Here is a 21,301-nt window from a genome sequence, read left to right as displayed (position 1 = left end):
AGAATAGAGTGCAGAATCTAGTTCTCAGCATTGTAGCGCACTACCAAGTAACTCCTGCACCTAGCATCTGCAGCCTTTTACTGGTCCACTGCAAAATCTCCTCAAGGCATGCCTACTGTGAAGACGTTCTCCTCCTCTCTCTGACAGGAATTCTGAGGCCCTCTAGCACTGCTCCCCTTCTGTGATTTCTCTGCTCTTGCTCTACGACCATATTCTGACCCAGACTCGCTACCACAGTCACTGGGAAGGGTGTTTCCTCAGCCCTTGCCTACACCTGCCATCTTGTTCCTCGTGCCTTCTAGCTATGGTTTCAGGCCCCCCAGTTCGGGCCCAACCTGGATATCAGGTATCTATATTCAATCCACTGATTCTTGCAGAGTTCTCCTTCCTGTGTGGTATCCTGCATTCTACACTCTCTGCCTTACGCCAGCAGGCCCTCGCTCAGTCTTTCCCACAGCTCTGGACCATCAGGATTTCTAATGGATGTCTATTAAGAATCACACTTGCCTGCCTCCAGACCTGTTCCCCCACCGACTCTCCTAGCCTAGGGCCTGCTCCAGTCTGCACACGGACTGGAGGCTTCACCGCTGGATCATGCCATTCATCCGACGGCTGCGAGGCCAAGACTTGCAGTTCCATCGCTGCGGAAGACGCAGCGCCAGCGCTTACCATCTCCTTAGCCGTTGACAGACTGGGGCCACCTAAGCTGCCACTGCAGCCAGTCCTCGCAACATGCCCAACCACTCTCAGGCTGGGCCTACAGTCTCTAAGCTTCCCTGGTCACTTCCAGGTTGAGTCTGCTGACACTGCGACCATCGGCCCTCACAGCTTTCTTGGCTGCTCGCAGGCAATGCCTACCCACTTTAACAATATCCACGGCCAGTCCCTGGCTGGGTCCATTGATGCCTCTGCTGGCCCGGGACCACTAGATCCGCCAATCCTCACTTCTCCGGCTGCTGGCAGGCAGGGGCCATCGACTCATCTGCGTTTAATGCCCAGTTCCAGGCCGAGAGCCTCCATGCTGTCAGCTCCAACTGGACTCGCTTTTCTGATTTCTACTGATCCCCCTTCCAATAAGAATCCTCAGTAATGACACCACTGGGTCCTGCTGCTCTACTTACTATTCCAACCATGCCACTTCTCCTACCTCCCACCCCTACACCACTCCTCATAATCCTCTGAACACAGCCCTTCCTCCTGTTGGGTTTTCACCATCCACTGACGAAGAATGGTCAGTCCTCAGCAGAGACCTTACCTTCGTACCCCTACGGCCATACCTCAACGTCTGAGACACCAACAAGGTTGAACTCTGCAGGATCTGATGGAGCCCGGATAACTCAGATGTTCTGGGAATGTAGGAGATTACAGAGAAAGCTGCATGAGTTCTTGAATGAATTTGAATGTCTTGCTGATCAGAGAAAGATCCATTTATGCTTGAACTGGTGGCCAGCCAAAGTTCTATCTTCATCAATATGTTACCATTTGCACTTGGGTTTTTATTTTGAACAATAATCTTTTGTGTAGAAACAAAGAACTGTTGATGTTGGTTTACAAAAAAAGAGAGAACGGGTTAGAGTGGGTCAGGCAGTTTCTCGGGAGAACATGGAAAAGTGACGATTTGGGTTGGTGCCCTTCTTCAGACTATCTTTTATGCCCACACCTTTTCAAATGCCTCTGAAAACCTGAGTATATTATATCCAATAGTTTTCTTCTATCAAAAGCCCATGTTCCTTCAAAGAACTCCATTAAGTTGGTCAACCGTGAGTTTCATTTCACAACATCATTGTCACTTTTCAGTTGATGTATCAAACCAACAGTGCATGTACCATTTGGATCAAGTGCAGGGGAATTTACGCTGGTGACCAAACTGATTTTTATCCCTGAGTTAGCATCACTGAATTTGATTATCTGGTTGTTACCTTGATGTACACACATTTATTGATGTGTTCCCTGCTATATAATATGACTAGCCTTTAAAAGGTAATTCATTGGGTGCAATCACATGGTGGTGAGGTGAGGGCATAATATTCCACCTGCATCAGACTTTATTTATAACACTATTCTTCTTTCCCTTTAGCTATTGGATTCGCCAGTTTGTCACCCAGGACATGTAACTTTCAACACTGATCAATGGACATCTCCTCTCTATCAAAGCTGGACAATGAAAGAAAATTATGGAGAGATCAGGCAGGTGGCATTGAAAAGAAATAAAACTCATGAAGGCTTGGGCTTCAGCATCCGAGGTGGTTCTGAACATGGGGTCGGGATCTATGTATCTCTCGTTGAACAAGACTCCTTGGCTGAAAAAGAGGGACTTCTGGTTGGAGACCAAATTGTGCGAGTGAATGACAAGGTGTTTGATCAAGTCACTCATGCAGAGGCTGTGAAGGTAAGTGTTTTTAATTGAAACTACAAAGTGTGATTCACCTACAAGGTGATTCATGGTCAGCAAACCAACCAATCAACTTTTTCCACTTTTCATTATATTATATCAGTTAACTAGGTATCTATATACTAACACTCTTGTTTGTTGGCTTGTTCCTGAACTACAGCCAAAATGGTACACGATAACGCGACAATTTTAGGCTCACCTTACTCACCGTCGTCCCGTGGTCTTGTGGGAAAAGTTTCATTGAAATCGGTGTTATATTTTTAAAGTTATTCACATTTTAAAGTTTAAAAAACCGCGCATGTGCAGTTGGGGCTCGGTTGATCTGGTACTTACGTAAGATGGTTGCTGCATCCACGCGTGCGCAGAACAAACGCGTCCCCGCCTGCGCTGTTGGGGCCCGTTGAGCAGGGCTGGGTCGCCTGTTTCTTGGGGGCGGTAGAGCCAGGCCTGGTGTCGGGGGAAGCAGCCGGAGCCTGGGCCTGGACGTATCCGGGAAACCGCGAGCCTGAAGTGGTCCAAAGGGAAAGGCAGCAACAGCAGCGGCGGTGAGGCCGGGCATTGGTGGAGGTGGAGGCCGAGGCCTGGCGCCGGGCCTGTCCTTGGCTCCCCCGTCCCCCCTCCTCTCCCCGGCCGGCTCAGCGCCTTCCCCACGCCACCCAGAGTCCAGTGGCTCAGCAACAGTGGGAGAGCCGCCGCCGTCTACCACTGAACATCCCTGCACCGGGACGGGACTGGACTCTCCATCCCCGCTCCACCAATGGCGGCCTCCCAGGCCAGGCGGGAGCAGGGGGGGGAGAGGGAGATTGGAGGGGTGGAGGGGAGATGGGTGAGGAGAGGGAGGAGAGGGAGGAGAGGGTGCTGCACCAATGCAGGAGAGGCAACCTGGGGGGGGGGAAAGAGTAGAGTGAGGGGGTAGGGGTAGTGGGGGAGGAGGGAGTGGGGGAGGAGAGGGTGCTGCTCCAATGCAGGAGGGGTTTGAGCCCAACGGGTCCACTAGGACCGGTTTGTTATATAGTTAAGAAATTTGAACAAATTCATGCATGTTTCTATTTTGTGTAAATTGTTCAATGATGGCGGGATACAATGGCCCAATGTTGCAGAATCTGATCTGCAAGGCAGTGATTGAACCTACAGCAGCTGAATCCTCGCGAGAGTTAGGAATGGGCAATAAATGCTGACTTTGCTGATAGTATTTGCAGCCTAACAATGATCGATAAAAAAGAAAGTAGTTAATTGACAGAAAAATGACCAAAGTGCGGCCTTGAAGTTTCTTTAATAAAAATGTCCCTGTGCACAAATTATATGATAATGAAACACCATTTAATTGCTCACATAATGGTGGAGGCGGGAACACTCACAACGTTTAAGAGGCATTTGGATGGGCACTTGAAATGCTACAACATTCAGGGCTACGGTCCAAATGCGGGAAAATGGGATTTTAATTAGACTGTGTTTGGTAACGGGCGGCGCGGACACGATGGGCCGAAGGGCCTCTTTCTGTGCTGTAGGACTCTATGACTCTATGCCTCTATGACATAACTTGTCCAACAATTAATTGGTCATTTGAGGAACCATCACATGTAAACCTCAATAACTCGTACACTGGAATTCAAAGTGAAATCATCAGATTATTTTATACTTCCTCTTCCCCAAGGCTTAATTTCTGTGTTGCAAATATTTTAGTGCTCATGATTTCTAGAACTATCTTGTGGATTACAAAGTCATGGAGTCCCAGACTCTGTCTGACTGCACTTTAAATAGTCATTGAAAGCAACTGTTCAGCAACTGCAGGTTTTAAGAGGTGGAATGCTATTATCGTGTTGTCATTTTAACCCCCCCCAGTCCAGTGGCGGCGCCTAACGGCAGCGGCTGACTAGCAGTCTGTCCGTCTTTTTTTCCCCTTTTTTTGTTGTGTGTCGGTGTTGGGATGGTTTTTATATATTTTTTTTGGTTGTGTATGTGTGGGAGGGGGTGGTGGTGTGGGTGGGTGTGGGGGGGGGGGGGAGGAACTTTTCTCTTCCTCACGGCGCGGGGTGCGGCTCGGCTGCGGGGCCTAACATCGCCCGCTGCGGCTCGGCCGCTGGACTTTACATCCCGGTGCGGCTTGGCCGCTGGACTTTACATCCCGGTGCGGCTTGGCCGCTGGACTTTACATCCCGGTGCGGCTTGGCCGCTGGACTTTACATCCCGGGGCGGCTTGGCCGCTGGACTTAACAGTGCCCGGTGCAGCTCGGCTGCGGGGCTTAACATCGCCCGGTGCAGCTTGGCTGCGGGGCTTAACATCGCCCGGTGCAGCTCGGCTGCGGGGCTTAACATCGCCCGGTGCAGCTCGGCTGCGGGGCTTAACATCGCCCGGTGCAGCTCGGCTGCGGGGCTTAACATCGCCCGGTGCAGCTCGGCTGCGGGGCTTTTCATCGCTGGTGCGGCTCGGCTGCGGACTTGACATCGCCCGGTGCGGCTCGACCACAGGACTTAGCTGCGCAAGGCTTGGTCGCGGGCCTTTCATCGCCCGGTTCGGCCGCGAGACGTTTCAGCGCCCGGTGCGGGGACTGTGCGGGTCGGTCGGGGACGAGCTGTTTGTCCGTGGGCGTGGGGAAGAGAGTGGAAGTTTTGTTGCCTCCATCACAGTGAGTGGGTGTTTGGAGTCACTGTGATGGACGTTTGTGTTGGGGTTATGTGTCTTGTGTTCTTTTTTTTTCTATGACTGCTATGTAGTTTCGTTCGGTACTTCGGTACCGAACGACAAATAAAGCTCTGTTATACCTGTTATACCTGTTATGTTTATAGCTGATTATATGAAATAGTCCTTTTTCTACAATCATTAACTGGCAAAACTGGAAAAGATCATAATCCTTTAATGAAAATAAATATTTTTAAGTAACACTTTCTACTTTCTAACAAAAACCTGTGACAATTTAAATCTGCCTAAAATAGAACTATTAATATAGCATTGTGCAATCAATAAAACTGCAGTGCACTAGCAATTCTCAGTAATATAATTGAACATATATCCACTCACGCCTAGATCTAATAATGCTTTTTTGTTAACAGTTTTGAGATTATTTTCTCACGTTTCACTCAACACACCATGTGCGTTTCACGTTTTTCTCACGTTTCACTCAACACACCTGCTTTCCTGAAGCAGTTGACCAGGACATGTGCATTCTTCCTCTGACTGTCCCAAGAGCCCATGATTCAAGAGGGCAGTTCCTTCTGTCTCTATTGCAACCCCTTCGGTGATAAAAGACTACAAAGCCCGGTTGAGTTTCTGAATTCTAATCCAGGGTTACTGACACCTAATTACGAATTACACAAAGTCTTGAATGTAATCATAGCAAGGAATATGTAATTTCTAAGAAAAATATACTCCATGTCCACATCTGACCAAATGCACACAAACAAGCGCAATGGATTTTTTTCTATTTATTGTGACTGAGCTGTCAGGATTTAATTATTTTATAATCCCTGAGATTGAATCAGCTAGCCAGTCATATGGGGGGAGCTATTTTCACTGTTTGGAATCCCAATATTAAATAAGATTTGTAAATTGAGGGAGCAGAAATTGATGCACTTTTAACAAGTGACTTTCAATTTTTTATGTCAAACAAAATTATCATACCATCAATTAATACAAATTTGATGCATCATTTTGTCCCATGCACTTAAAACTAATATAAATACTGTTGACATGTCTGGACATAATGAATAATGTTGCTATTGAGCCACATTTATTTACTTGGACTTATGTACTGCTACATATCACTGAATATTAATATTAAAAAGAATGACTTGGGCTTTGTTGAGGATGAAGTTGCTCAAATCTTCCTGGGAATTAGAGTAGATCAAATTGGAGTGGATAATCAAAAGCTTGGTGAAAGTGGGAGAATTAAGAAGTAAACAAAAGGAGGAGGGAATGGAGATTCAGTTAGAAGATTCTAGGTCTTGAGGTCATAGCAGCAGAAGGCATGGCCATCATTGGTAGAGCAATTGGATTTGAAGATTCTCTTGAGGTCACAATTGCAGAAGAGAAATCTTGTGGGACAAGAAGAAATTGGAGAATGGCATGGTAACAGCAGGATTTGAAAACAAAAAAGCAAATTATTCTAGAGTTGAAGCTTTACCAATTTGAAGTCAATGCATGCCATCTCTGGGCCACCTGAAAAATTTACATTTCCTATATCACAGCATCCTTAAGTGTGCATTGTTCTGTTGGATTTGATTAAACACTTCAGTCTCTGGAGTCAGAACTGAAACAATTTGTTTCTGATATGGAAAGGAGACGCATCTGTCATTGTGGTCAATATGGATCAGTGTCACATCAGTAATGGGAGAGCTAATAGACCTAAATCTTTTCCCTTTTTAAAACCACAGACCAATGACTTCCCATGCTTCTTTAATCTCTATATTTGTTTGTGGGGTATGGGCAACATTGAGATTTATTGTCTATACAAATTGGGTAACTTTTGAGGACAATTCAGAGCTTTCTCTGGCAGATTGTTCCATTTAGATACATAGAAACACAGAAAATAGGTGCAGGAGCAGGCCATTCAGCCCTCCGAGCCAGCAACGCCATTCAATATGATCATGGCTGATCATCCAAAATCAGTACCCCGTTCCTGCTCTTTCCCCATATCCCTTGATTCCGTTAGCCCTAAGAGCTAAATCTAACTCACTCTTGGAAACATCCAGTGAATTGGCCCCCACTGCCTTCTGTGGCAGAGAATTCCACATATTTCAAACTCTCTGGGTGAAAATGTTTTTCCTCATCTCAGTCCTAAATGGCCTACCCCTTATTCGGAAACTGTGACCCCTGGTTCCGGACACCCCCAAGATGGGGAACATTTTCCTGCATCTAGCCTGTCCAATCTATAAGATCTATAAGATCCCCTCTCATCCGTCTAAATTCCAGTGAATACAAGCCCAGTCGACCCATTCTTTCCCCGTATGTCAGTCCCGCCATCCTGGGAATATATCCACTACCCTCTGAGTGGGGAAAAAATTACCCCACATTTCCCTTTAAAAAACTTTCCCCTCTCACCTTAAACTTGTGTATCTCGTGCTAGACTCCCCTACCCTGAACAAAAGACTGTGTACAAATGTATTAAAAGGTATAGTGAAAGTAAAATGGTGGCTGGGGATAAAATAGGTCCTCTAAAATATAAGTATGGTCATCTTTGTACGGAGCCATTTGAGATGGGGGGAGATATTAAATACTGAAAAGATCATGGAAGCTCAGGAATTTAGGCATAGTAGTTGTAACACTTTGGGTTATGTATGAATTACCAAAGAGGAGGTATTGGTGGTTTTAAAGTGCATTAAGGTGGAGAAATCTACAGAGTCTTATCAGCTGCATTGTTAGACCTTGTGCGAGCTAGGGAGGAAATTGTGTAGATATTTATATCTCTTTAGCCACAAGTCAAGTTCCAGAAGACTGGAGGATGGCTAAAATTGTACTGTTATTTAAGAAGGGAAGCAAGGACAAGTCAGGGAAATACAGGCCGGTTTGCCTGACATTTGTGGTGGGAAAGTTGTGGTGGGAAAGTTGTCGGAGGGGATGCTTGGGGATTGGATTTACCAGCATTTGGATCGGCACAGACAGATTATGGATAGTCAGCATGGTTTTGTGTGGGGAAACGTGTCTCTCAAATAAGTTTCTCAAATTAGAAATTCAGAAATTCTTGATGAATGTTGGAACAAACATCCTAATACAGAAAAATTAATATCTTATATATATAATATCTTATTAGACAGTGACATTCCCTCCACGGACTTATACAGACAAAAATGGGAAAAAGAATTAAACCAAGTAATTACGAAAGATACTTGGGAAGAAAGTTTGCAACATATACATCAGTGTTCACTAAACGCCAGACATTCTCTAATACAATTTAAAGTAATACATAGGTTACACTATTCAAAAACAAAACTACATAAAATTTTCCAACATATCTCACCTAAATGTGATAAATGTCAACATTTAGAAGCTACATTATTTCATATGTTCGCAAACTGTATAAAAATTAAAAAATTCTGGGTAAATATTTTTAGCATAATATCTAAAGTAACCAGCACACAATTGGACCCAGATCCAAAATTAATTATACTCGGAATATTAGAATTAAATCAAACATTTAGAACAATACAAAGAAACTTTATGGATTATAGTTTAATAACGGGAAAAAAATTAATTCTAAAATTTTGGAAAGGCCCTACGGTCCCCACAATCAAAATGTGGATTATAGAAATGACGGAGACCTTAAACGTGGAAAGAATCAGATTTTCCCTGTTGGACAAACAGGAATTATTCATTGGAATATGGTCTCCTTTTATTGATTACTTAAAGGGTCAGAATGGTTCAGCACAGGAACCTGACTAGCACTCGGACTAAAGAATGGATGAAATGCTATACTTTGAAATGTACGTATATATCTCGAATGAAGTTTTTGTTATGTTAATAAATTTTTCCATTCTTCTTTAACTAACTTTTTCCTTATCTTTATAATTTGTTTTTGTTTTTGTTTTTATTTTGCTTCTCTCTCTTTTCTTTCTTTACTTCATCTATTTCTTTAGTTCTATCTAGTTTAAAAAAAAAAAAGGGGGCAAAAGGTATTGGAGACAATATAATAATAATTGACAATATTATCAATTTAAAAATGTATGACTGTAAAGATGTACCTATCTCCAATAAAAAATTTATCTCAAAATAAGTTTTTTACCCAAGCAATTGATGAGGGCAGTGCAGCGGACATTGTCCGTATGACTTTAGCAAGGCATGTCTGGATGATTTAATCACATGGAATCCAATGTAAGCTAGCCAATTCAATTCAAAATTGGCTTGGAGGAAACAGACAGTTGTTAAAGTTGGAATTTTTGATTGGAGGCATGTGACCAGTGGAGTGCCGTAGGGGTAGCCTAGAATAACAACTTGGTTGGCATGGACAAGATGGGGCAAATTGTTTGTTTCCGTGCTGTGTCAGTGATTTGTGAGGATGTAGTTGATAAAGCAGATAACGGGGATCCAGTGGATATGGTGTGGTTAAGTCTTCGGAATGATTTCATGAAAGTCCCTCATGGGCTGGGGAGATTTTTGAACAATTGGGGATAATGCTCTAACATGGATTGAGAGTTGGTTAACAGATAGAAAGAAAAGAGTTGGAAATAGAACCTCTTTAGATTTGCAGGCTGTGGTTACAGGGAGCAACAATGGATTGATATCTGGGCCCAATCTATTTAACTGAATCAGTAAGTTGACCGAAGGATCCAAGTGTGATGATGGGATGCTAAGTAGGAATGGTATTAGGTGTGAAGATGCAAAGAGGCTTCAGGAGGATATCAAAGAGCTGAGTGCAAATGTAGAACAATGTGAGGCTATTCATTGTTTTTTTAAAATATGCTTTTTTATAGGTGAGAGATGGGCTCTGGGTGTCTTTGTACACAAGTCATGAATGACCACAGCAGGGAGTTAGACAGGCAGATGGTATTTGGGTCCAAGTGTTTATAAAGATGGCTTATTGGGCGAGCTTGAGAATATTATGTACAATTTTGCATCCTTAACTAAAAATAGTTTTTAGTTGTAATAAGTGGTCAGACCTGTCATATGAAGGGACATTGAGTTGACTCAGCTAATTCTTTTACAGTTTAAAGGATGCGCGATAACTGCATTTAAATAGGAAAATCTTATTGGGCTTGGCCAAGCAGATACACAAAAGGTACTCTGGTTGAGAGGTCAAGAACCAAGGTCAAAATATAGGTCAAACCACTTAGAACTAAAGTGAGATTTTTTCACTCATAGGATTGTGAATCATTGGTTTCACTAATTGGAGGGCTATGGAGATTCAATCGTTGTTTGCCTTCAAAATTGGGGTTCATGGATTATTGACTATTGGAGGAATTGTGGGATATAGGAAGTGTGTGTAAATAAACAAATATATGAATATATAAATACAAATACAAATATATGAATACAAAATCAGTCATGAGCCCTCATAATGATAGGACACCTTCAGGGGTTGTATGGACTAGCTGTGCATTCATTATGTGCTTACATTTGTGCTTGTAATTAAATGACTGGCAAAACTGAAAAACTAGTTATTGTTTGTTTAAGAAAATGTATTTTAAAAATCCAGTTTGCTTTCAATTCTAAAATATAATGAAGAAATTACACCAATCAGCCAAAACATTATGACCACTGACAGGCGAAGTGAATAACATTGATTATCTTGTTACAATGGCACCTGTTATGGGGTGGGATATATTAGGCAGCAAGTGAACAGTCAGGTCTTGAAGTTGATGTGTTGGATGCAGGAGAAATGAGCAGGTGTAAAGACCTGAGCGACTTTAACAAGAGCCAAATTGTTATGGCCAGACGACTGGATTAGAGCATCTCTGAAGCGGCAAGGTTGTGGGGTGCATTAGGGTTAGGGTCAGCAGTGGTGAGTTAACCTACTGACAGTCCAAGGAGAGACAGACCACAAACTGGCGACAGGGTGTTGGGCGCCCAAGGCTGGTCCAACCTGACAGAAGGTCTAATGTGGCACAAGTCACAGAAAATTTTAATGGTAGTCACGGGAGGAATGTGTCACAATATACTGTGCATCGCACCCTGCCGCATATGGGGCTGCACACAGTGGACCAACAGCATATTAGGCAGGTGGTCATAATGTTTTGGCTCATTGGCTCACCAGCTCATAATGTTTTGACTGTGGTCGATCAGTCTTGGCTGTGGCATTCACTGTGTAAACAGATCTAAGTGTTCAACCTGTTTCATCTGTTTTGTAAGCTTCATTGCCTTCTAGTTGGTGCTATTTTCAGCATGTTTCAAGTGATTTCCATTCTTGGGCCTTGTGCACCTTTGTAACTATCCCTAAATCCCCATGTTGTTAGGCAGTGTAATTTGCTTAGTTATAGGTTCAAGTCTCGCTCCAGAGACTTGGAGATGAAAATCTAGGCTGATGGTCCAATGCAGTAGTGAGAGAAAGATGCATTATTGGGCATGCTGCCATTTGGACAATCTGGTAAACTGTGGTTGCCATCCCTTTAAAGATCCCACAATGCCATCCAAAATTTGATTCTCAAACAAGATCAGTGCAACACCTGGTCTGGTCATTATTCCCTTACTGTTTGTGGGATCTTGCTGTGTCAATATTGGCTGCTGTCTTTCTACATTACACGCATATCAAACTCTGATAAACCACCAGTCAGGAATATCTGCCAATCTGGCACCACCAAAGATCCAAATGTGTTGGATTTTTAAAAAAAAGAAGTACTTGCATGGTTATGAAGCATTTTTTTAACATTTTGAGATTATGGAGGTTGCTATGAAAATGCATGGACTATCTTCACCTGGTTATGAGGCATAATTGTGAATAGAGCCATTGTTCCAACAATTCACTTCAACTCAAAAACACACTGATCTTGGATAATCAGAGGATGCTCCTGTTCCTGGTATCATCTCAGTAACTGAGTCAAATTGCCAGTAGTACTATATTAATGTGCGGTATGAATAATCCTAGAATGTGGACATGTGCATCATTATGTTTGTACCATGGCTGTATCCTTATACCTGGCTCTATTAGTGGGTTTTTATTCACAAAATGCTGGAGTAACTCAGCAGGTCAGGCAGCATCTCGGGAGAGAAGGAATGGGTGACGTTTCGGGTCGAGACCCTTCTTCTATTAATGGGTATTATTGTTGTGGAAGTTTACTGCAATCAAACCCTCTCGTGTATTTATTGAATAGTGAGACAACCTGAGAAGCTTTTATCTGATCTGTGTTTTAAATTTCTGGAGGTGAATAAATGAGCCACCATAATGTATAATATGTCCATTTGTTTATTACTGTGGGAGAGAAAGACAAAATCCTTCACTTTAAACTCCAAATGTTTTTGCAGTCACAGCTTGTTGTTCTTCATTGTCTTCTTAAATATACCTTAATTAACAAGTTGAAGGTATTTATTCACAAAATGCTGGAGTAACTCAGCAGGTCAGGCAGCATTTCAGGAGAGAAGGAATGGGTGACATAGAAACATAGAAACATAGAAAATAGGTGCAGGAGTAGGCCATTCGGCCCTTCGAGCCTGCACCGCCATTCAATATGATCATGGCTGATCATTCAGCTCAGTAGCCTGTACCTGCCTTCTCTCCATACCCCCTGATCCCTTTAGCAAAAAGGGCCACATCTAACTCCCTCTTAAATATAGCCAATGAACTGGCCTCAACTACCTTCTGTGGCAGAGAATTCCACAGACTCACCACTCTCTGTGTGAAGAAATGTGTGACGTTTCGGGTTCAGACAAGTTCCTTGTTTGTAGTGCTCAGGTCCCCCTAGTTAACCTTTCCAAATCTATGTTGGCAAGGGTTATGGTATCTGTTGAGCAAAATTGCAATGCCTGCTCAAATTGTAAAACCAGTAGTGCCGACATTTCTGAACGGCATGATGTTGTTAGGATTTTTGTTATTTCATGAGCTTGCTAGAAGCTTTACGCTAAACTTATCATTCAGAGCCAAGTAGGAGCATTCTTTCAGCAGAATTTATTGTTGTTTTCATATTTACGAGCCACAGTTATCCATTTTTTGTTCATATCCATTCATCATTGAGAAGTTGAGCAGACATCTTGAGCAACTGCACTTCCTTTCACTTAAAGGGTTCCCACCAAATTGTTGGGAATAAACCAGTTTAGTTTAGAGGTACAGGCCCTTCAGCCCACTGAGTCCACGCCGACCAGCAATTCCTGCACACTAACACTATCCCACACACCAGGGACAGTTTACAATTGTACTAAGTCAATTATCCTACAAATCTGTACGTCTTGGGACTGTGGGTGATAAAGTTGGCTACCTAGCCTTGCCTTGCAGAGGTTGATGGGATGCTTGACTAAAGAAAATGTGGCTAAAAAAAATGTGTTCTGCAGAAGTCAAGCCCAGACAGCTAATTTGGTTGCAGAGATACTTAACTATTGTGTATATGGTCTGTTGCATGGAAGACGTTAATGGCCGAAACTGCCTTCATGTCTGGTTACCCAAATGTGATAATTGCCTCTATTGTGTACATGGTTGGATGTCCGAATGTAACAAGGACCTAAACTGCATTCATGTCTGGTTACACCAATGTGATAACTGCCTCTATTGTGTACCTCTATTGTGTACCTTGAGCACTGGCACTTGCAGAAAGTTTAGCTCAGATAGTTAACTTGGAGCAGGTTTATTCCATATATGGTAAAGCCATCTGTTTGTGGATTTTGCATGTCACCTCCATAATGTTGTTGTTCGTCCTTCGGGATCGAAGATGACCATGACTTCACTTTCAGTTGGATGATAGGTGACTGTGGGTTCGGAAGTGACTGGTGAGGCCAATCCGGGCCCTGAAGGCATGCCCACACGTAGGACACAAGTGGATGGGTGCTGCAGTGGAAGTGGAGGTAGCCCGGGCCTTGCGCGCAGTGCATTTCCTCTGGGACTCTACAGTGCGTCTGTTCTCTGGTGCTCGGGCTCCTGTGGTGAGCTTGCTACACCAGGTTGGACGGTCCAGAGCACGAGACTCCCAAGTGCTGAGGTTGATGTCCAAGTCTTTGAGGGACACTTTGAGGCAGTCCTTAAACCGTTTCTTCTGTCCTCCTACTGAGTGCTTGCCCTGACACAGTTCTCCATACAGAAGCTGTTTTGGCAGTCGACTCTCGGGCATTCGGACAACATGGCCTGTCCATCTGGCTTGGGCTTTCTGTAGGAGGGTATGGACGCCGGGGATTCCGGCCTCGCACCTCCGTAATAAAAAGAAGCTGTATCCTGCTATTGCTGAAGTGGGTGCTCAGATCTGGCAAGTATAGCAACGTACTTGTAGCCGGCTCTGCCACTTCCTGCCTGGGCGTTAGTGGGTAAGCTTTTTGTGTTTTCAATTGATTAGCGTGGTTGTCTATTTGTTACAAGGTCAAGAACTTTAACATTGGCGCTGCGAGCAGGGTCTCGCTGGAACCATCACCTTGACTGAATAAGTGGCTACAACGTTACTGGGATTGGAAAGGGAGAAGTGAGCTCTCGTCAGACCCCTTGCGACCGACCTCCCGAGGAAACTCCCGGGAATACTGTGGTCCCTCGTCAGAGGTCGATCTGATTCCTGCCAAGACCCCTTGTAACAAGACAACTAACGTTTGTTTTTTTTGGGGGGGGTTTGAGCCCCTGGTCCGTTTGTATTTTTGGTTCATTTGGTTTCCTGGTCCGTTTGGTTTCCTGGTCCGTTTGGTTTTTTGGGGGGTTTGTGCCCCTAGTCCGTTTGGTTTCCTGGTCTGTTTGGTTTTCTGGTCCGTTTGGTTTCCTGGTCCGTTTGGTTTTCTGGTCCGTTTGGTTTCCTGGTCTGTTTGGTTTTCTGGTCCGTTTGGTTTCCTGGTCCGTTTGGTTTTTTGGGGGGTTTGTGCCCCTAGTCCGTTTGGTTTCCTGGTCTGTTTTTTGGTCCATTTGGTTTAATTAAGAATTGTGATTAAGAATTATCATAAAGAATTGTAATTAACCATTGTGATTAGGAACATGGGAAATAAATTGGACACCAGTGACGGGAGCGGCCGTCCAACAAATGTGCTACTTAAATCCAAAATGTAATAGCTGTTATAGAGTTTTAAGCTTCAAGTTAAAAAAGCGTTCGGGAAATGAATCATGGCCGGTGGGGGAGCGGGAACATGGAATATAGAAACTATTTAAAGAGCAGAGATATTGATCTGGGAGAGAGATGCTGGGAAAAAGTGGAAAAAGAGAATTGGGGAATGGAAAGAGGAAGCCGAGAAAAGGTGGAAAGAGGGAAGAGATAAAAGTTGGAGGACTACGCATGTAGAAGAGGGATAGAGCTTAGAGATAAAGATGGGACACTGAAGGACAGGAAAGTGCTTGAGGCAGAATGTCAGTGGGCAGAGGAACAGGAGAAACGGGAGAAATATAGTGGCGCCAAGAAGCAGCAGGGAACTCAGCTGAAGCAATGGGTTACAAAAGGGAAAATCTAGGGTAGAGAAATCCTCTGGAGGACCCATATCTGTCACGATGACCCCATTCGCTAGTGATGAGGAAGATAATGAGGTGGTAGTGAGACCACCTCCCTATGGCCCTTCCCGTGCCCAAACCAGGGCAATCAGAATAGCGTATGGTGCAAGACCTCAGAGCCATAAATAAAATTGTGACTCCAATGCATTCCATTGTACCGAACCCTGCAATTATATTAAGCCAAGTCCCGGCAGAAGCTACTATCTTTACAGTGATTGATCTACAGCATGCATTCTTTGCAGTGCCTCTGCATCTAGAGTACTGGAATCTGTTCGCATTCACCTATGAAGGTAACCAATACACCTGGACCCGGCTACCTCAGGGGTTCATGCATTCATCTACTATTTTTTTCCCAGGTTCTGGCAAACCAACTGAAAACCTTACAACTACCCAAGGTGTCAACGGTAACTCAGTATGTCGATGATTTACTCCTCGCTAGTAAGGATTTGAACAATAACATCGAAGACGCCAGTGTCTTGGACGCACTACACTCCTGGGATATGTGATCCCCCGACAGAAGGTCTCTCAGGGACAAAAGACAGTTCAGTTCCTCGGAACCTTGTTGAGTGCAGCTGAACGGACACTCACTCCCGAGAGACTCGCCCCAATTACAAAGTACCCCGACTCTGAAACAAATGCGGGTGTTTTTGGGGTTTAGTAAACTTTTGCAGACAATGGATTCCTGATGTAACGATCTATACAAAACATCTTTCCCCGTTAGCATCTACCAATGCGCCCCAGCGCCTCGAACTTGACGAGCAACAGCAGGCTGCTTTTACCCAGTTGAAAGAAGCCCTTTCCTCAGCCCCAGCAATTGGACGGCCGCTGTACGATAGAACTCTGTTACCGTACTACAAGACTGTTCCCGCGGTGCTCACCCAATACCATGGCTGATCGTCCACAATCAATAACCCGTGCCTGCCTTCTCCCCATATCCCTTGATTCCACTAGCCCCGAGAGCTCTATCTAACTCTCTTAAATCCATCCAGTAATTTGGCTTCCACTGTGCCAGAGAATTCCACAAATTCACAACACTCTGGGTGAAAAAGTTCCTTCTCACCTCAGTTTTAAATGGCCTCCCCCTTATTCTAAGACTGTGGCCCCTGGTTCTGGACTCCCCCAACATTGGGAATATTTTTCCTGCATCTAGCTTGTCGAGTCCTTTTATAATTTTATATGTTTCTATAAGATCCCCTCTTATCCTTCTAAACTCCAGTGAATACAAGCCTCAAGCTCTGTGCCGAACAACTGGCACCAGTCCACACAGCCATTTTCAATCGGTTCCTGCGAACCTGCATTGTCCCTGCCTACTTCAAAGTCTCCCGTACCCAAAAAGCCAAGGATTACTGGTCTTAATGACTACAGGCCTATCGCACTGTCCTCTGTAATCATGAAGACCCTTGATAGACTTGTGCTGGCCCAGCTGAAAAATGTCACAAATATTTGCTGAACACCTGCAGTTTGCATACTGGGCAAATAGATCAGTGAATGATGCAGTCAACCTAGGCCTGCACTTCATCCCCCAGCACCTAGACCGCCAGGGGACCTATGCAAGGATTCTGTTTGTGGACTTTACTCTGCATTCAACACAATTGTGCCAGAGCTACTACACTCCAAATTCTCCCAGTTGGCTGAGCTTGAACCCCTCTGACAGTGGATCATCAACTTCCTGACAGACAGGAAACAGCATGTGAGGCTGGGAAAGCTCACCTCGGACCCACAGACCCTAAGCATAGGAGCACCGCAAGGCTGCGTACTCTCCCTTCGCCTTTGTTCTCTCTACACTAACGACTGCACCTCCGCAGACTCCTCTGTCAAGCTTCTCAAGTTTGCTGACGACACAACCCTGATTGGACTGATCCAGGATGGTGAGGATTCTGCCTACATTGCATTCAGAAAGTATTCAGACCCCTTCACTTTTTTAACATTTTATTACGTTACAGCCTTATTTTTAAATGGATTAACTTCATTTTTTATCATCAATTTACACACAATACCCCATAATAAAAAAGCGAAAACATGTATTTAGAAATTTTTGCAAAATAATTAAAGAAATAACTGAAATATCACATTTACATAAGTATTCAGACCCTTTACTCAGTACTTTGAGACACCTTTGGCAGTGATTACAGCCTTAAGGCTTCTTGGGTATGACGCTACAAGCTTGGCACACCTGTATTTGGGTAATTTCCATTCTTCTCTGCAGATCCTCTCAAGCTCTGTCAGGTTGGATGTGGAGCGTCAATGCACAGCTATTTTCAAGTTCCTACAGAGATGTTTGATCGGGTTCAAGTCCGGGCTCTGGCTGGGCCTGTCAAGGATATTCACAGACTTATCACGAAGCCACTCCTGCGTTGTCTTGGCTGGATGCTTAAGGTCGTTGTCCTGTTGAAAGGTGAACCTCCGCCCCAGACTGAAGTCCAGAACGCTCTGGAGCAGGTTTTCATCAAGGATCTCTCTGTACTTTGCACCGTTCATCTTTCCCTCGATCCTGACTAGTCTCCCAGTTCCTGCCGCTGAAAAACATCCCCACACCATGATGCTGCCACCACCATGTTTCACCGTAGGTACGGTATTGGCCAGGTGATGACCGGTGCTTGGTTTTTCTCCTTTGGCATTCAGGCCAAAGAGATCAATCTTGGTTTCATCAGACCAGGGAATCTTGTTTCTCATGGTCTGAGTGTCCTTTAGGTGCCTTTTGGCACACTCCATGTGGGCTGTCATGTACCTTTTACTGAGGAGTGGCTTCCGTCTGGCAACTCTACCATAAAGGCCTGATTGGTGGAGTGCTGCAGATATAGTTGGCCTTCTAGTAGTCTTCCATCTTCACAGAGGAATTCTGGAGCTCTGTCAGAGTGACCATCGGATTCTTGGTCACCTCTCTAACCAAGGCCCTTCTCCTCCGATTGCTCAGTTTGGCCAGGCGGCCAGCTCTATGAAGAGTCCTGGTCGTTCCAAAGTTCTTCCATTTAAGAATGACGGAGGCCACTGTGCTCTTCGGGACCTGCAATGCTGCAGAATTTGTTTTATACCCTTCACCAGATCTGTGTCTCGACACAATCCTGTCTCGGAGGTCTGTGGACAATTCCTTCGTCTTCATGGCTTGGTTTTTGCTCTGACATGCACTGTCAACTGTGGGACTGTATAGACTGGTGTGTGCCTTTCCAAATCATGTCCAATCAATTTAATTTGCCACTGGTGGACACCAATCCAATTGTAGAAACATCTCAAGGATAATCAATGGAAACGGGGTGAACCGAAGTACAATTTTGAGTGTCATAGCAAAGGGTCTGAATACTTATGTAAATGTGATATTTCAGTTATTTCTTTTTAATTGCAAAAACACCTGTTTTTCCTTCTTCATTCTTGGGTATTGTGTGTAGATTGATGATAAAAGAAAAGAATTTAATCCTTTTTAAAATAAGGCTGTAACGTAACAAAATGTGGAAACGGTGAAGGGGTCTGAATACTTTCCGAATGCTCTGTCCAGACAGTCTGAAGAAGGGTCTCGACCCGAAACGTCACCCATTCCTTCTCTCCTGAGATGCTGCCTGACCTGCTGAGTTACTCCAGCATTTTGTGAATAAATATCTGTCCAGACAGGAAGTGACACAGCTGGCGACCTGGTGTCATCGCAACAACCTGGAGCTCAGTCACATCTATGGAGTCATTTAAGTTCCTTGGAACCATCATCTCCAGGGACCTTAAATGTGTGGCCACCATCGACTCCACAGTCAAAAAGGCCCAATAGAGGATGTACTTCCTGCGGCAGCTGAGAAAACACAATCTACCACAGGCAATGATGGTCCAGTTTTATACTGCCTTCATAGAGTCTGTCCTCACCTGCTCCTTCATGGTCTGGTTTGGCTCAGCCACAAAGCATGACATCTGGAGGCTGCAGTGCATCGTTCGATCAGCCGAGAAGGTTGTTGGCTGCAACCTTCCCCCCATTGACGAACTGTACACCGCAAGGGCCAGGAAGAGAGTGGGTAAGATCATCTCTGACCCCTCTCACCCTGACCACAAACTCTTTGAAGCACTTCTCTCTGGAAGGCGACTCCGGACTGTCAAAGCCGCCACAGCTAGACATAAAAACAGCTATTTTTTTTCCCACGAGCAGTAGCTCTACTCAACAGCCAAAAGTCTGTACCCTCCTTCTGTGCTGGTATTTTATTCATTTCTTCATATGTTTAAATTATAATGTTTTATTTTTAATTGTCTACAGTATATCGTGTTGTTACTTGCAAGCAAAGCACCAAGGCAAATTCCTTGTATGTATACATATTTGGCTAATGAAATGTATTCAATTTAATTCAATTCAATTAGAAATGTTTGGAGAAATAGGGGCAAATGTGATTAACTTAGATGTGACATCTTGGTTGTCATAAACAAATTGGGCTGAAGGGCCAGTTTTCGTGCTGTATGACTATCATTTCCGTTCCTATCCATTTACATGGCCAAATATGTTTAAACCTCTGACATTCTAATGAAAACAATAGCCAATCCAATCTCTCCTTGGTACTCGAGTCCTCCTTTGCAAGCCTGGTGATCTCCCTTACATCTTTTCTTGCACAACCAGATCTTTCCCATAGAGTCGTGACGAACTGCATGCAATATTCCAGCATCTAAATCTCTTGTACTCAGTACCTCTGCCTACGCAGACAGGGAAGCTAAACACTACCCTATCAACCTGGTTTGCTATTTTCAGGGAGCTATGGACTTTAGCTCTCTCTGTTCATCACTTGGTTTAGTTTATTATTGTCATGTGTTCTGTGAAAGTACAGTGAAAAACTTTTGTTTGCATGCTATTCGGTCAGCAAAAAAACCATGATTACAATCAAGCTGTCCACAATGTACAGATACAAGAGTATCACATTTAGTGCAAGATAAAGTCCAATAAAGGTCTCCAATGAGGTAGATGGGAGGTCAGGGTTGCATTCTAGCTGATGAGAGGACCATTCAGTTACCTGATAACAGCCGGGATAAAACTGACCCTGAATCTGGATGGAAATGTTTTCAAACGTCTGTACCTCGTGCCTCTTGGGAGTAGGGAGAAGATGGTATTTCTGGGGTGAGACTGGTCCTGGATTATGCTGTTAGCTTTGCCGAGGCAGCGTGACGATTCAATGGAAGGGAGGTTGGTTTGTGTGATAGTCTGGGGTGTGTCCACAATTTGCTGCAATTTCTTGTGGCCTCAAATGGATCTGATCCTAAACCATGCTGTGACGCATCCCGATAAAATGCTTTCTACGGCGCATCTGTAGAAGATGGTGAAGTGTTGCGGACAGGATTAACTTCCTAAGCCTTCTCGGGAAGTAAAGGTGTGCTTTCTTAGCCATTGCTTCGATGTGGCTGGTCCAGGCCAAATTGCTGGTGATATTTCTTCCCAGGAACTTAAAGCTTTTGAGCATCTCTACTTTGGCGCCATCAATGTATAAGGAACCCTGCCATTTATTGTGTTTGTCTGGCTAGGATTAGGAGACAAACATGCATTACCTCACAATGTAACCTCTAGATTAAATTTCATCTCCCAATTTCATCCCTGTGGTACATCATTGGTTGCAGACTTCTGCAGAAAACAACTTCAGAGGGCCACTCCCTTTTCTCCCCTCTCCCATCAGGTAAGAACTATAGAAGTGTGAAAATGCAAACGCCCAGTTTTTAGGACAGTTTCTTCCCAATGGAAGCACTGAACCATCCTACCAACAACTAGAGAATAGTGCTCAGCTACTTCTACCTCACTACGACCCTCGGACTATTTTTGATCTCACTTTACTGGACTTTATCTTGCATTAAATGCTATTCACGTTATTTGCTTTATCATATATTTGTACACTGGATGGCTCGATGTGTCTTTCAGCTCACTGGTTAGCATGCGACAAATGTTTTT

General features: G+C 44.2%; 1 protein-coding gene across 1 annotated transcript in view; it reads left to right on the top strand.

Moving 5' to 3' along the window:
- LOC144608407 (whirlin-like) overlaps positions 1 to 21,301 on the top strand; it is a 78,110-nt gene that overhangs the window by 10,280 nt on the left and 46,529 nt on the right. Inside the window, exon 2 of the mRNA XM_078426139.1 lies at positions 2,078 to 2,389. Coding sequence (XP_078282265.1) covers positions 2,078 to 2,389 — 312 coding nt within the window. The remainder of the gene's footprint in view (positions 1 to 2,077; positions 2,390 to 21,301) is intronic.

The sequence above is a fragment of the Rhinoraja longicauda genome, chromosome 31 (genome assembly GCF_053455715.1).
Source record: "Rhinoraja longicauda isolate Sanriku21f chromosome 31, sRhiLon1.1, whole genome shotgun sequence".
In the NCBI taxonomy this organism is placed as follows: Eukaryota; Metazoa; Chordata; class Chondrichthyes; order Rajiformes; family Arhynchobatidae; genus Rhinoraja; species Rhinoraja longicauda.
The sequence above is the reverse complement of the archived record's forward strand: the minus strand, read 5'-3'. Positions and strand labels throughout refer to the sequence as shown.